This window comes from Maniola hyperantus, chromosome 1 (genome assembly GCF_902806685.2).
Source record: "Maniola hyperantus chromosome 1, iAphHyp1.2, whole genome shotgun sequence".
NCBI classification, from domain to species: Eukaryota; Metazoa; Arthropoda; class Insecta; order Lepidoptera; family Nymphalidae; genus Maniola; species Maniola hyperantus.
Genome location: NC_048536.1, coordinates 18,709,859 through 18,725,687, shown reverse-complemented (window position 1 = coordinate 18,725,687; position 15,829 = coordinate 18,709,859). Strand labels below are relative to the sequence as shown.

Sequence of the window (15,829 nt, the reverse complement as noted above, 5' to 3'; positions counted from 1 at the left end):
GAGAAGCCTCGCAGGTCAAATCCTGTATAAATTCCAGCGCCGCACCGCGCCCCACGCATACCGCACCCGAGTGTGCCTAGTTACTACAGTGTACTGCAAGTTATTCAGTGAGTCGACAAAATGGTGTACAATTTCAAAGTGTTTAAAAAGTGCTCCCCGAACGGAAAGATCACCCTGTATATGCCGAAACGGGACTTTGTTGATCACATCTCTTATGTTGAGCCTATAGGTGTGTTCTTCGTGAAACCCCTAATTCATCATTATCATCAACCGAAAGACGTCCACTGCTGGACAAAGGTCTCTTGTAGGAACTTCCACATGCCACGGTCTTGCGCCGCCTGGATCCAGCGGCTCCCTGCGACTCGTCTGATGTCGTCCGTCCACCTAGTGGGGTGTCTTCCAACGCTGCGTCTTCCGGTGCGAGGTCGCCATTCCAGCACCTTGGGACCCCAACGTCTATCGGTTGTACGAACTATATGCGCTGCCCGTTGCCACTTCAGCTTCGCAACCCGCTGAGCTACCCCCGTTGAACCCCTAATTAATAACATATCATTAGTTAGCAAACCAGTTAATCAAAACGCCCTTCAAGTCCAAGACTCTCGACCCTCACATGCTCACAACCGATAAAAGATAACTCGTAACAGACGTGTCGCAAATAAGAAACCGCCGCGCCGCCTCGCGCCTCGCGCCTCGCGCCTCGCGCCTCGCGCCTCGCGCCTCCATCTTGCGGCTAATTTGAAGGCTCCCTTAGTAATATTATGATGGCGATGTAATAGCTTTTTTTCTTTTGTTAAAAAATTCAATAAAAATGTCAGGAGACTTTCACTGAATTCTTTTTAAATTAGGCACAATCAAAACAGGCACCGCACTGGTAGTTTCTCTGAACTGGTAGTTGCAAATGTTCATCATTTTTTCGTTTTGCTCGATTTGAATGCGCTTCCTCGCGCGTACGTTAGAAACATCTATGTATGTAATAACATCGTCTGTGATTGAGTTTTCTGAATTCATCAATTGGTCTGATCAGCTTATGTTCCTTGGTAGGAGATATCGGGATATCAATGTTGTAGTTGAACAATAGAGTCAGCTAACATATGGACGATACTTTAATGTTCATTTAGGATTATCAGATTTGATCTGAAGCAACTTGGAAAATCGACATTTTCTATTCAGAGATCAGAGATATTTTATTTCGGTTTATGTATGTACCGTTGTAAAAATTTTGTCTGATCTTGTTCCATCTCAATAAATAATCGTAAACATACAAAAAGACGCAACATACGTAAAATTTCAACAAACAAAAAAGTATAAATATACATCAACAATATTTTCAAATAACTTAGCAATGCCATACCACAGTCAGGAGTGAACTAGAGTGATTCAATTTTTGGCGTTGGTTGATGCGCTGCTCGTGACGTAAACGCCACGTTGGTAAACCAAAAGGAATGTTTGCTTGATATTCATGGGCATCGTCAACAGTCAGCTCTGTATATTCCAGTGCAAGGTAGCCATTCCTGAATTCAAGAACCAAAGCACTAGTACCTTCCCAAAGTCTATTGGCTTTTTGGATTATGTGGCTGGTGTTTCTAAGACTCGTTTTAAAATGAGGTCATGTTCTGGCAGATGGCATCGTGGTGGTGGACGAGGAGTACGTGCGCGACCGGCGCGTGTTCGCGCAGGTGGTGTGCACCTTCCGCTACGGGCGCGAGGAGGACGAGGTCATGGGGCTGTCCTTCTACAAGGAGCTGTACCTCGCCTCCGAGCAGGTCTACCCGCCGCTGCAGAAGCGCCCCGGCGACCTCACACGCACGCAGGTAGCACGCACATAGGTAGTGTATCACAGCACCATGTGGGAGCATATCCATCATCTCCACGGCACCCCACTTCATGCAAGATCGCGCCGAACAGGCGTCCATTCCCTCGCGAGCTTCTGCGGTTACCACAATGACCCGCCTGCCCCCGACGCGGGTCTCGCTGGCGAAGAACAGGACGACACCAGAGATTGATGACACTACAGAATTTGACATTACACGGAGAAGATATTACAATAAAGGATATGTCCAAGATGACAGCTTGGGTTTCCAGGCCAAAAATAAAAGGATCCAGTTAGCAAGGTTATAAAACTCTAATTATAAAATTCAATGCCTGCTTCGTGGATCATTAGACTGGTTAGCTTAAGTCGGCTGCAGACATCGAGTACGGCGTGGGGCCAAAAAGTTATTGGAGTCCTGTCAAGAATTTTCAGTTGCAACCGGGAGTTGGGAAGTTGACATTGTGCGCCAGATATACAACCGTGCACCGGAGTAGAGATAGGAGTGCCTTGGAGATATATTATGAGAGTCCTAATGCAAGGAATAATTAGTCAAGAAAATATTCCGTCAGATCAAAAATACCGAGAGAAAATAATGGATACGTTTTAAAGTGAAAATTTAAAAATATGAAATGACTTTAGCTCTGGTATATCACGGCTGTGACGCAGAGTTTAGTGGCACGCTCTTGAATCGCGAAGCTACAGCGCGACCTACCTCGTAGTTGAATAATTTAACCTCATTACCGCTTCATGTTAACAAGCTGCACTACCAGTAATTGCATCAGTCCCGGGCCAGCGCTACAGGACGCGCCGCCATCCCGGGACGAGCAATCTAAGCTTGGGAGGGATAACACAAACTCCAGACGAACGACACTAGACTGGCCGGGGCTGCGCTCAACTTGCGCTGCGATATCAGAGATCCGTACAAACTTTTGATCATCCACATTGTTCAGATAGATTGATGATGTTTTGGCAAATAAGAATATTGTGGTTGATTTGTATGACAATGCAAGAAAATAACTGAAATTGTATTCAAAATTATAGAGATGGAACTTGTATTAACTATTCGACTCGAACTGTACCTACTTAATAAATAAAATTGATAGAGAAAAATTGCAAAATTGTCCCATAAAAAATTTGGATTCCAACTCCTCAATCCATGGGATTAAAAAAAATCATGCGTTTAAATGTTTTTACGAAATTTGGTACGGAGATATCTTGCTTTCAGGGGACGGGCTACTATGGATAAGCTACTTTATGTCCTGGAAAATCAATAGTTACTTTACCACGGGAATTGAAAAAACAATCTATACGGTCGAAGCTGCAGTCATCAGCTAGTTCTGGAGTACAGCAACACTAAACAGTCCACGATTGAATACCCTGAGCACGCAACTTCGAACTTATATTGAATTATCGGGGTGCCCTAATTGGATCGGCCGCGGCTGGGGGCGTCGAATCAAATCCTTTCAGGGATCAATACTCGGCGTGAAGTGAGCGACAGTGCTGGAGGGCTGATTATTGGACAAACAATAACTCAAACTGCGGACAGACGAGGGATTGTGGGCCCGCGGCGGCGGAGACTGCGGGCCTCGCGCCAATTGCGAGATGAAATATCAACAATCGACAGAAAAGTTTTCAGGATTGTTTGCTTGGTTTGTTCGCGTAGGGATGCCCTGGCGGAGTGAACATGTTGTGACTTTGCCACAGACTAGGACTATGCCAACCATTATTTTGAATCGTTTTCGTATAAAATGTTTTAAGAATTCTTAATACATTAAAGCATAGTGCTGCCGCTGACGCTAGATCCCCTCGTTAGTGGGTATACTAAGTATACGGTAAGCAACAAGATTTAGGAAGGAAGGAATTTGATAAAAGCTGTGGACCTTTGCCTAAAAATTAAAAACTGACCTACCCTTTATCCTGTAGGTAACTTCTCGAAGTTCCATAATCTCAAGACCAGTGGAAAATGTTTCAGGAGCGCTTGGTGCGGAAGCTCGGCGAGAACGCTCTGCCGTTCCGGCTGACCCTGCCCGCGGGCTCGCCGGGCTCGGTGACGCTGCAGCCCGGCCTGGAGGACGAGGGGGAGCCCTGCGGCGTGCACTACTACGTCAAGCTGTTCGTGGGCGAGACGGAGATCGACCGCACGCATCGCAGGTCTGACCATTCCTCCTTGCTATCATGTCGACACCACATCCCCGCTCGCCGGGCTCGGTGACGCTGCAGCCCGGCCTGGAGGACGAGGGGGAGCCCTGCGGCGTGCACTACTACGTCAAGCTGTTCGTGGGCGAGACGGAGATCGACCGCACGCATCGCAGGTCTGACCATTCCTCCTTGCTATCATGTCGACACCACATCACCGCTCGCCGGGCTCGGTGACGCTGCAGCCCGGCCTGGAGGACGAGGGGGAGCCCTGCGGCGTGCACTACTACGTCAAGCTGTTCGTGGGCGAGACGGAGATCGACCGCACGCATCGCAGGTCTGACCATTCCTCCTTGCTATCATGTCGACACCACATCACCGCTCGCCGGGCTCGGTGACGCTGCAGCCCGGCCTGGAGGACGAGGGGGAGCCCTGCGGCGTGCACTACTACGTCAAGCTGTTCGTGGGCGAGACGGAGATCGACCGCACGCATCGCAGGTCTGACCATTCCTCCTTGCTATCATGTCGACACCACATCACCGCTCGCCGGGCTCGGTGACGCTGCAGCCCGGCCTGGAGGACGAGGGGGAGCCCTGCGGCGTGCACTACTACGTCAAGCTGTTCGTGGGCGAGACGGAGATCGACCGCACGCATCGCAGGTCTGACCATTCCTCCTTGCTATCATGTCGACACCACATCACCGCTCGCCGGGCTCGGTGACGCTGCAGCCCGGCCTGGAGGACGAGGGGGAGCCCTGCGGCGTGCACTACTACGTCAAGCTGTTCGTGGGCGAGACGGAGATCGACTGCACGCATCGCAGGTCTGACCATTCCTCCTTGCTATCATGTCGACACCACATCACCGCTCGCCGGGCTCGGTGACGCTGCAGCCCGGCCTGGAGGACGAGGGGGAGCCCTGCGGCGTGCACTACTACGTCAAGCTGTTCGTGGGCGAGACGGAGATCGACCGCACGCATCGCAGGTCTGACCATTCCTCCTTGCTATCATGTCGACACCACATCACCGCTCGCCGGGCTCGGTGACGCTGCAGCCCGGCCTGGAGGACGAGGGGGAGCCCTGCGGCGTGCACTACTACGTCAAGCTGTTCGTGGGCGAGACGGAGATCGACTGCACGCATCGCAGGTCTGACCATTCCTCCTTGCTATCATGTCACCATCAATCATGATCACTACTGAGGAATGGTTTCCTCTCAGAATGAGGAGAGTCTACCACGCGCTGGCCCAGTGGGCATTGACAGACTTTACACATCTTTGAGAACATTATGAATAACTCTCAGCATGCAGATTTTCTCACAATAATTTCCTTCAGCGATAAAGTGAGTAATATTTAGTTGTTTAAAATGAACATTATATTATTATATACATGAACTCCGAAAGTTTCTCTAAGTTATCAAATCAGAAATGAGAAGATCTGCAGGTCAATCAGAGTAACCGACATAGTTCAACGGGTTGCGAAGCTAAAGTGGCTATAGGCAGGACACATAATTCAAAAAATCGATGACATCCTCCAGGTGCAATAATGGTAACCTCGCACGTAGCGTCGGATCCAGGCGGCGCCAGACCGTGGCACATGTGGTAGTCCCAACAAGTGACCTAGGTCCAGCAGTGGATGTCCATCAATTTGATGTTGACGATAAGTACTCGAACGCTAAATCGTTTGCTGGTCCAGATTTGCTGGCAGGCGAAGCTGTAACCAGCTCTAAACTAGACTGTAAATCGATTTCTTAGTAATTAGCACATTAAATTGTAGGAGCACGGTGGCCCTGGGGATCCGTAAGGTGCAGTTCGCGCCCGACAAGCCCGGGCCGCAGCCCTGCACCGTGGTGCGCAAGGACTTCGTGCTGTCGCCCGGACAGCTGGAGCTGGAGCTGACTCTCGACAAGCAGGTGACGTCTTGGCCCTTACTAGCTATGATATACAGAAGGTGCAGTTCGCGCCCGACAAGCCCGGGCCGCAGCCCTGCACCGTGGTGCGCAAGGACTTCGTGCTGTCGCCCGGACAGCTGGAGCTGGAGCTGACTCTCGACAAGCAGGTGATGTCTTGGCCCTTACTAGCTATGATATACAGAAGGTGCAGTTCGCGCCGGACAAGCTCGGGCCGCAGCCCTGCACCGTGGTGCGCAAGGACTTCGTGCTGTCGCCCGGACAGCTGGAGCTGGAGCTGACTCTCGACAAGCAGGTGACGTCTTGGCCCTTACTAGCTATGATATACAGAAGGTGCAGTTCGCGCCCGACAAGCTCGGGCCGCAGCCCTGCACCGTGGTGCGCAAGGACTTCGTGCTGTCGCCCGGACAGCTGGAGCTGGAGCTGACTCTCGACAAGCAGGTGACGTCTTGGCCCTTACTAGCTATGATATACAGAAGGTGCAGTTCGCGCCCGACAAGCTCGGGCCGCAGCCCTGCACCGTGGTGCGCAAGGACTTCGTGCTGTCGCCCGGACAGCTGGAGCTGGAGCTGACTCTCGACAAGCAGGTGACGTCTTGGCCCTTACTAGCTATGATATACAGAAGGTGCAGTTCGCGCCCGACAAGCTCGGGCCGCAGCCCTGCACCGTGGTGCGCAAGGACTTCGTGCTGTCGCCCGGACAGCTGGAGTTGGAGCTGACTCTCGACAAGCAGGTGACGTCTTGGCCCTTACTAGCTATGATATACAGAAGGTGCAGTTCGCGCCCGACAAGCTCGGGCCGCAGCCCTGCACCGTGGTGCGCAAGGACTTCGTGCTGTCGCCCGGACAGCTGGAGCTGGAGCTGACTCTCGACAAGCAGGTGACGTCTTGGCCCTTACTAGCTATGATATACAGAAGGTGCAGTTCGCGCCCGACAAGCTCGGGCCGCAGCCCTGCACCGTGGTGCGCAAGGACTTCGTGCTGTCGCCCGGACAGCTGGAGCTGGAGCTGACTCTCGACAAGCAGGTGACGTCTTGGCCCTTACTAGCTATGATATACAGAAGGTGCAGTTCGCGCCCGACAAGCTCGGGCCGCAGCCCTGCACCGTGGTGCGCAAGGACTTCGTGCTGTCGCCCGGACAGCTGGAGCTGGAGCTGACTCTCGACAAGCAGGTGACGTCTTGGCCCTTACTAGCTATGATATACAGAAGGTGCAGTTCGCGCCCGACAAGCTCGGGCCGCAGCCCTGCACCGTGGTGCGCAAGGACTTCGTGCTGTCGCCCGGACAGCTGGAGCTGGAGCTGACTGTCGACAAGCAGGTGACGTCTTGACCCTTATTCACTACTACATAATAGTAGCACACTTGCAGCTGACAACCGTTTTGCAATTTCAGATCGTGCATTTCGCAAGTTTTAAGGTCAATAAGAATTTCAAATTTTTCCGCCTCTCGTGTCAGGACAGCATTGTTATTTTCATTGTGTACCAATCTGATGATGTATAATTAATAATACGTAGTGCGACATAACTGAAAGACTACAAAATTGGTTACTGCCTAGATAGAGGCTGTGCAGTGAAAAAAGTGACTAGAAAGTCGCTGATTCACAGGGCTCCAGTATAAAGTAAGAGGTACTTGGAAAATATATCAGTAGATGTAAGGCGTGAGCAGCATTGACAACCAATTATTATTATACTATGAAAATTAAAAAAATGAAATCACACATTCAGGCGACCTTCTCTATGGCGGGTGCAGCGGCCATCAGCGCCGAACAGGTCAAGAGGCGCAAATTATGAAAACCTCGATGGGAGCTTCGTATTCGTGCCTTTTGGTGTGGAGACCTTGGGACCGTGGGGCCCGGGGGCTCGAGCTCTTTTTGAAGAAATTGCGAAAAGAGTTATCGAGTCAACCGGGGACCCGAGAGCTGGCAGCTACCTTGGTCAAAGAATTAGTTTGGCCATCCAAAGGGGTAATGCTGCCAGCATCTTGGGTACAATGCCTCACTGCGGTGGTATAAAACTTAGAATACCATTATTCAAAAAAAAAAAAAAATTAAATGCATAATAGGAGCTAATATTTTGTTTCTATAAAAAAACATGAAAAAAAATTAAATTTATTCATAAGTAAAAGTTCTTTTTCTAAACATCTGAAATAACGCGGATTATTGAAATAAAAAATGATTTTTTTTTAATGTCGAGGCTTAGCAAATGACGTTTTTGATCAAATTACCCTCCTAATTCTAAGAAATTCCCATAATTAAGCAGAATGTCAATGAATTTTTTTTAATTTTGTCGTGAATAAATATTTGTAGCTGTGTCTTTGACAATAAAATTAATCAAAAATTTACAATAAATTTAGCGAAATTGTGTTTATGAGATATTTCATTGAAGATATATTTGCTTCGGAAGTATTTTCAATTTGATTAGAAGTATCAATGAAGCTCTGTTATAATTATTTTTCTTGTTTCGTTTGACAATATTTATTCTAATTAATTATTATAATAGGCATTTAATAAATATTGTATTAGTTTATTAGTAAAAATTATGTGTTTGAAATATTGTAGTTCCACTGATGATAGGATCGATTGCCGGTTTTGATGTATTTTTATTTCCAAACAATAAATGTAATCGGAGTCATTTATTATAAAATAGACACTCAACTGTTACTGATAGACATTTAGAGATACATATATAATTTTAAATCAGAACTGTGATAAAACAGTTCTCCAATAGAGGTTTTTATTTATATTAATGATATAGATATTCCTAATAAAAGTAATGAAGAAGGACAATTTACTCCTCCTTTCTTCCCTTTACATTTTCATCTGACTGAACTAGAAGAAATAGTACCTAGTATAAAGCTATGTTGCAACAAAACACAGAACATACTAAAGAATAGAAGCAAGAAGTTTAAAAATTGTGCTAGCGTGCTAAGCCTTATCACTAAAGTAATCTTTTAAAGGCAACCCGAGCATATGAAACTAGCAAACGCTAGTACAAGAGGTAAGAAGAAGAGTGTAGAGACTGACTTAAGTTTGAGAGGAGCCTATAAAGTAGACAGTCAGCAGAAGTTACCTCTTTGTATCTGAAATGACCATGTTTCTGTTAATGCTTACTTGCGACTTGCAGCTGTACATCCACGGCGAGACGGTGGCGGCGAACATCAGCATCCGCAACCACAGCAACAAGGTGGTGAAGAAGATCAAGGCCAGCATCCTGCAGACCGTGGACGTTGTGCTGTTCCAGAACGGCCAGTACCGCAACGTCGTCACGGGCGTCGAGACGCAGTTAGTGCACATTTATTTCTAATTCCAACCGCTAGGATATGGAATGCCCTTCCGGCAACAATTTTCCCTCCACCTTCAAGTCAAGAATGAATAGGTATCTCTATGCAAGTGCGTTCCATCTTAGGCTGCATCATCACTTGCCAGTAGGTCTGGTTGCAGTTAGTCTATAAATTTAAAAATCTCTTTCCAAGGTCCTCAATAAAAACCTTGGGGTGATGGGCTTTAGAACTTCTCGCGGCCATCACCCTTGAACTGATGATAATTCAGTTGCCACATAATATGCAACATGGAAAGGTAGTAAAGAGATTGGCGAGCATTAGCTTTCATCATTCCTATAAACTCATTATCCATATTTTACTCTGCATTACTGAATTCTGAAAAACTATCCGTAAAACAACCTCTTCATTCTGAATGTGGGAACAACGCTTCATTACAGACAAGTCTTTATATCGCAGGGGAATTTGAAGGAGTAGTGAACTTGAAGGTTAGTGAAATGCTGGAGTCCCTAATCTTTGAAAGAAGCCAGTACATGAAATTGTCCAAGGCAAATTAGGTTATTACTCTACTTTCTATTGAAAGCAAAAGTGAAGAGGCAGCAACACAAATAGCAGCAGGCCACAGTAGATTCCATGCACCAGTCATCATGTTATTATGCGCAGATTAGGTATGTTTCGAATTAAAACAATCCTTAAATCCTGGTGTTTATCTATGGGGCTAAACATCACAGTGTTGTCTATAACGGTATTGGGTGTCCTCAGAGACGGATGTCCGCTGCAGCCGGGCGCCAACATGCAGAAAGTGGTGCAGCTGCGGCCTACGCTGGGCGGCCTGCGCGACCGGCGCGGCATGGCACTCGACGCGCAGCTCAAGAGGACGGAGACCACCCTCGCGTCCACCACCCTGTACGATCTTTTTTCTTCTTGCATTTGTCGCGGCTTACGCTTGTCCTGAAGCTCTTGTCTTATGATCTACTTCGTCGTAACGATCTTGGCTGAGTGGTCCTGGTTATCACGAAGCGACGTCATTGACGGCAGATGTTGTATGCTTCACGAGCATTTACCACTCCTCGCTGCTAGCCAACAGCCTGGTACACTCGTGCAAGGGACCGCCCACATCAAGCTTAACATGGTCGGTCCATTGTATGGGCGATCCTCCTCGCCCTCCGGTGCGCTCCGCTTTGTTCTGCACGATAAGGCATTAGATAGAGTCACTCTCACGCCGGGAGATGTGTCGGAAGAATTTTAAATATGCGACTGTACTAATGAATCGCCCATGAACATTTGCAGCATCAGAGGAACCACCACTGCGTTGCCAGCTTTTCAGGAGTTCGTTGATCCGCCCCATGTTGAAATCCAGTGGGACCACCGCCAAAGGGAGTTGGTTCCACAATTTACATGTGCGTGGGAAAAGTTCTTGTTGTCAACCAGGGTCTGAAGATGGAACAAGAGCCTAGTGATTGTTGACGTAGCTTTGTGCTGTAGATTTTTTTGTTAACGGGGGGAAATCCTGGGTAAGGAAGGGGATCAGGCTATGTAGGATAGGACCTACTAAAACTTCCTCGGTGGCCACCCTCAGCGCTTGTTGGGAGGCTCCAAGATCTCTTATGAACACATCGTTGCCCCCGTTGCTCAACACCCATTGGGTTCGTCCCAGAGAAAATAGCTGATCAGTGTTATATCTCCGCAGCCTGCTGGACCCGGAGCAGCGTGACGCGTTCGGCATCGTGGTGAGCTACAGCGTGAAGGTGAAGCTGTACCTGGGCGCGCTGGGCGGCGAGCTCAGCGCCGAGCTGCCCTTCATACTCATGCACCCTAAGGTGAATCACACTACCACTATTTAACCACATCTATGGCTCCTTCAATGTAGTCAAACTGATTTTTCTTATAATTCATATCTCCTGTATTGGATAGAAGCAGGCGTCACTTCAGTCCATGATATAAGGAACACAAGCTTAATTCACTATAATCTACCAAAACAGACAAAACTGTACGATAGGGTGCGATAAATTTTTTGAAATTCCTTCGGGGTATGGAATGAAACGGATATTTGTTCACCAAGGGAAGCAACAGCTGGTCGCTAAAAGATTTAAAAGACGATTCTACTATCTTATACTTACCCTAATCGCCATAATAAATAATTGACGTTCGCAGGAGGGGCGCGGGCGGCTGGTGGCGGCGGACAGCGAGGTGGATGTGGAGATGTTCCGCCAGGACACCGTCATGCACCAGGAGAGTGTCGAGGTGTACTAGCGGCGCCTCCATGCCGCAGCCGACACTGTCGCCCGCTACACACTTGCAGGAGGGGCGCGGGCGGCTGGTGGCGGCCGACAGCGAGGTGGATGTGGAGATGTTCCGCCAGGACACCGTCATGCACCAGGAGAGTGTCGAGGTGTACTAGCGGCGCCTCCATGCCGCAGCCGACACTGTCGCCCGCTACACACTTGCAGGAGGGGCGCGGGCGGCTGGTGGCGGCCGACAGCGAGGTGGATGTGGAGATGTTCCGCCAGGACACCGTCATGCACCAGGAGAGTGTCGAGGTGTACTAGCGGCGCCTCCATGCCGCAGCCGACACTGTCGCCCGCTACACACTTGCAGGAGGGGCGCGGGCGGCTGGTGGCGGCGGACAGCGAGGTGGATGTGGAGATGTTCCGCCAGGACACCGTCATGCACCAGGAGAGTGTCGAGGTGTACTAGCGGCGCCTCCATGCCGCAGCCGACACTGTCGCCCGCTACACACTTGCAGGAGGGACGCGGGCGGCTGGTGGCGGCGGACAGCGAGGTGGATGTGGAGATGTTCCGCCAGGACACCGTCATGCACCAGGAGAGTGTCGAGGTGTACTAGCGGCGCCTCCATGCCGCAGCCGACACTGTCGCCCGCTACACACTTGCAGGAGGGACGCGGGCGGCTGGTGGCGGCGGACAGCGAGGTGGATGTGGAGATGTTCCGCCAGGACACCGTCATGCACCAGGAGAGTGTCGAGGTGTACTAGCGGCGCCTCCATGCCGCAGCCGACACTGTCGCCCGCTACACACTTGCAGGAGGGGCGCGGGCGGCTGGTGGCGGCCGACAGCGAGGTGGATGTGGAGATGTTCCGCCAGGACACCGTCATGCACCAGGAGAGTGTCGAGGTGTACTAGCGGCGCCTCCATGCCGCAGCCGACACTGTCGCCCGCTACACACTTGCAGGAGGGGCGCGGGCGGCTGGTGGCGGCCGACAGCGAGGTGGATGTGGAGATGTTCCGCCAGGACACCGTCATGCACCAGGAGAGTGTCGAGGTGTACTAGCGGCGCCTCCATGCCGCAGCCGACACTGTCGCCCGCTACACACTTGCAGGAGGGGCGCGGGCGGCTGGTGGCGGCCGACAGCGAGGTGGATGTGGAGATGTTCCGCCAGGACACCGTCATGCACCAGGAGAGTGTCGAGGTGTACTAGTGGCGCCTCCAGCTCCCTGCCGCGCCCGACACCCCACTATCCCGCCCGCTAAACACTTGTTAATAAATATCCCAAATATACCTAATTGTGAGATTATAATTATTGCCATTACAGTATTAATTTGTCATAAAATATTATGATGGTTAAAATTGAATATTTTTGTATTTTATTCGTTTGAATAGATCGTACTCTACATAATTTGTTAGAAGTTAAATTGTAGTTAAGGACTAGCGTTTGCTTTTTGTTTATCATAGGTTTAAAGATGGATCTCAAAATAGTTAATTATTTATTATTTATAATAATATTATGCTTGATTATGTCATAGTTATTAAGATTACTATTTAAAAATTATATTATGATGTAGGTTCTGAACACTAACATAAAGAACTTATTATTAGTTAAATAGCAGATGAAATTTTTTATTAATTGTTATACTGTAGGTATGTACAGTTCTTATATACAGGGTTACAGGAAAATAGGACACGATCCCGTTAAGGGGTTATAGTACAGGACATTAGCTATCAAACGACCCCTAAAGTGCTTATGCGAAAGTGTATCGTTTTCGAGTTATTCATTTTTTTATTTTTTTCTTGGTAAAAGGGTGTTTGCCACTTTAAAAATTAATAAAAAAAGGAACAATGTATTTCTGCAGATTTTTTTTTATTTCTTGCTAGTACATATCCTTGTTAATAATAAACAGTTATAAAACTAAAAAAATCTTCAAGCATTTTAAAATTACAGCCCAAAAACTGTACAAGTTTTCGAATTTTAAATTTAATTCTTTGAATAACTTGCAAATTTTCTGTAAAACTTACTATGGCACTTATCTTGCGGATTATTTTAAAAACTTCTACGTTTCATTAGCTATCCATGGGTACAAAAAAATTACAAAAAAAATCATAAAATCAAGAAAAAATTACACAACAAAGAGACCAGGTAGAAAATTCTAACAAATGCTATTGCCAAAGAATTAAATCAGAATCTATGCAAAAACGAGTTTAATGTAAAATAGTTAAAGATTATTTTTAATGAGGTCAAAAGGTAACATAAAATCAGTCAAGTGCGAGTCGGGCTCGCACACGAAGGGTTCCGTACCATCGTACAAAAAATAACACTTTAAATTTTTTTTAAATTTTTATGGCGGCCATTTTGTAATTTTTAGTATTTGTTGTTATAGCGGCCATAAAAATACGCATTTCGTGAAAATTTCATGTTCGTTCGTCCGTCCGTCCGTCTGTCCGGCCGTCCGTTTGTCTGTCAGTGGACTGTATCTCGTGAACCCTAATACGTAGAGACTTGAAATTTTTACAGAATGTGTATTTTTATTGCCGCTATAACAATAAATACTAAAAACTACAAAATGGCCGCCATAAAAATTAAAAAAAAATTAAATAGTGTTATTTTTTGTACGATGGTACGGAACCCTACGTGTGCGAGCCCGACTCGCACTTGACTGATTTTATGTTACCTTTTGACCTCATGAAAAATAATCTTTAACTATTTTGCATTAAACTCGTTTTTACATAGATTCTGATTTAATTCTTTGGCAATAGCATTTGTTAGAATTTTCTGTCTCTTTGTTGTGTAATTTTTTCTTGATTTTACGATTTTTTTTGTAATTTTTTTGTACCAATGGATAGCTAATGAAACGTAGATGTTTTTAAAATAATCCGCAAGATAAGTGCCATAGTAATTTTTACAGAAAATTTGCAAGTTATTCAAAGAATTAAATTTAAAATTCGAAAATTTGTACAGTTTTTGGGCTGTAATTTTAAAATGCTTGAAGATATTTTTAGTTTTATAACTGTTTATTATTAAAAAGGATATGTACTAGCAAGAAATAAAAAAAAATCTGCAGAAATACATTGTTCCTTTTTTTATTAATTTTTAAAGTGGCAAACACCCTTTTACCAAGAAAAAAATAAAAAAATGAATAACTCGAAAACGATACACTTTCGCATAAGCACTTTAGAGGTCGTTTGATAGCTAATGTCCTGTACTATAACCCCTTAACGGGATCGTGTCCTATTTTCCTGTAACCCTGTATATTTATAATATAATTATTTAATGTTTTTTTTAAGTTGTACTAATATAGGTACCTATTTTGAAATTTAGAAACCGAAAATGTCTAGGTGATAATATTATGTTGCAATAAAAAATATTTAGCTGAATAATGTTCAATGCTTTGCAGTTTTATTAATTGGCCTACCAGTATTTAATATTAACTATTGCTTACAGAATGAATTTATCCGTTATCTTTCTTATATAATAATGGAATTAACATTTTTAGCAATAACGTGTCAGCCTCTCTTTCTGCTAGTATTTTTAGACTGAAGTGATTCTTCATAGCGTCGGTACATAGATATAATGTGTTATATTCTGGAGACTGGATATTGCTGTGTCCATGTAAGTACTTTTACGGGCAAAGTTAGATAGACAGAAAACCGATATCCTACCGCAACGGGTCAATATAAAACCGATATCCTACCGCAACGGGTCAATATAAAACCGATATCCTACCGCAACGGGTCAATATAAAACCGATATCCTACCGCAACGGGTCAATATAAAACCGATATCCTACCGCAACGGGTCAATATAAAACCGATATCCTACCGCAACGGGTCAATATAAAACCGATATCCTATCGCAACGGGTCAATATAAAACCGATATCCAACCGCAACGGGTCAATATAAAACCGATATCCTACCGCAACGGGTCAATATAAAACCGATATCCTACCGCAACGGGTCAATATAAAACCGATATCCTACCGCAACGGGTCAATATAAAACCGATATCCTACCGCAACGGGTCAATATAAAACCGATATCCTACCGCAACGGGTCAATATAAAACCGATATCCTACCGCAACGGGTCAATATAAAACCAATATCCTACCGCAACGGGTCAATATAAAACTATGCAAAAGAAAAAAGTAGATAACGAAGCCACAAAAATGGCGAAAGTCACGCGCCTAGGATGCCCTCGCGCGGGTCGGATCGTCGGACGATACAAATACAATGCGCCGGGAACGGTACGCGGTATATTCGTGGTACGCCAGTGCTACGCCTGTACGCCAGTGGTACGCCAGTGGTACGCCAGTGGTACGCCAGTGGTACCTACGCAATGGAATTTAATTACAATGTATCGGCCTTCGATCTAACCTACTAAAAACATGTAAGTATTATGTATGTATCTTCCTCGTTTGTTTTCCCTGGATTATAGTTTTCGGGTGTGTGTTGTATAGCGAGTGCCCCCCTCCT

At 46.6% G+C, this 15,829-nt stretch overlaps 1 protein-coding gene across 1 annotated transcript; it reads left to right on the top strand.

Annotated features, from left to right (window-relative positions):
* Window positions 1-50: 50 nt before the first annotated feature.
* On the top strand, window positions 51-14,741 carry Arr1 (arrestin 1). Its single transcript, XM_034972697.2, has 8 exons — window positions 51-229; window positions 1,621-1,811; window positions 3,783-3,961; window positions 5,716-5,851; window positions 8,970-9,127; window positions 9,886-10,029; window positions 10,814-10,943; window positions 11,278-14,741. The coding sequence occupies exons 1-8, from the start codon at window positions 121-123 to the stop codon at window positions 11,374-11,376; spliced, it is 1,146 nt and encodes a 381-aa protein (XP_034828588.1). The 5' UTR covers window positions 51-120; the 3' UTR covers window positions 11,377-14,741.
* The last annotated feature ends 1,088 nt before the right edge of the window (window positions 14,742-15,829 follow it).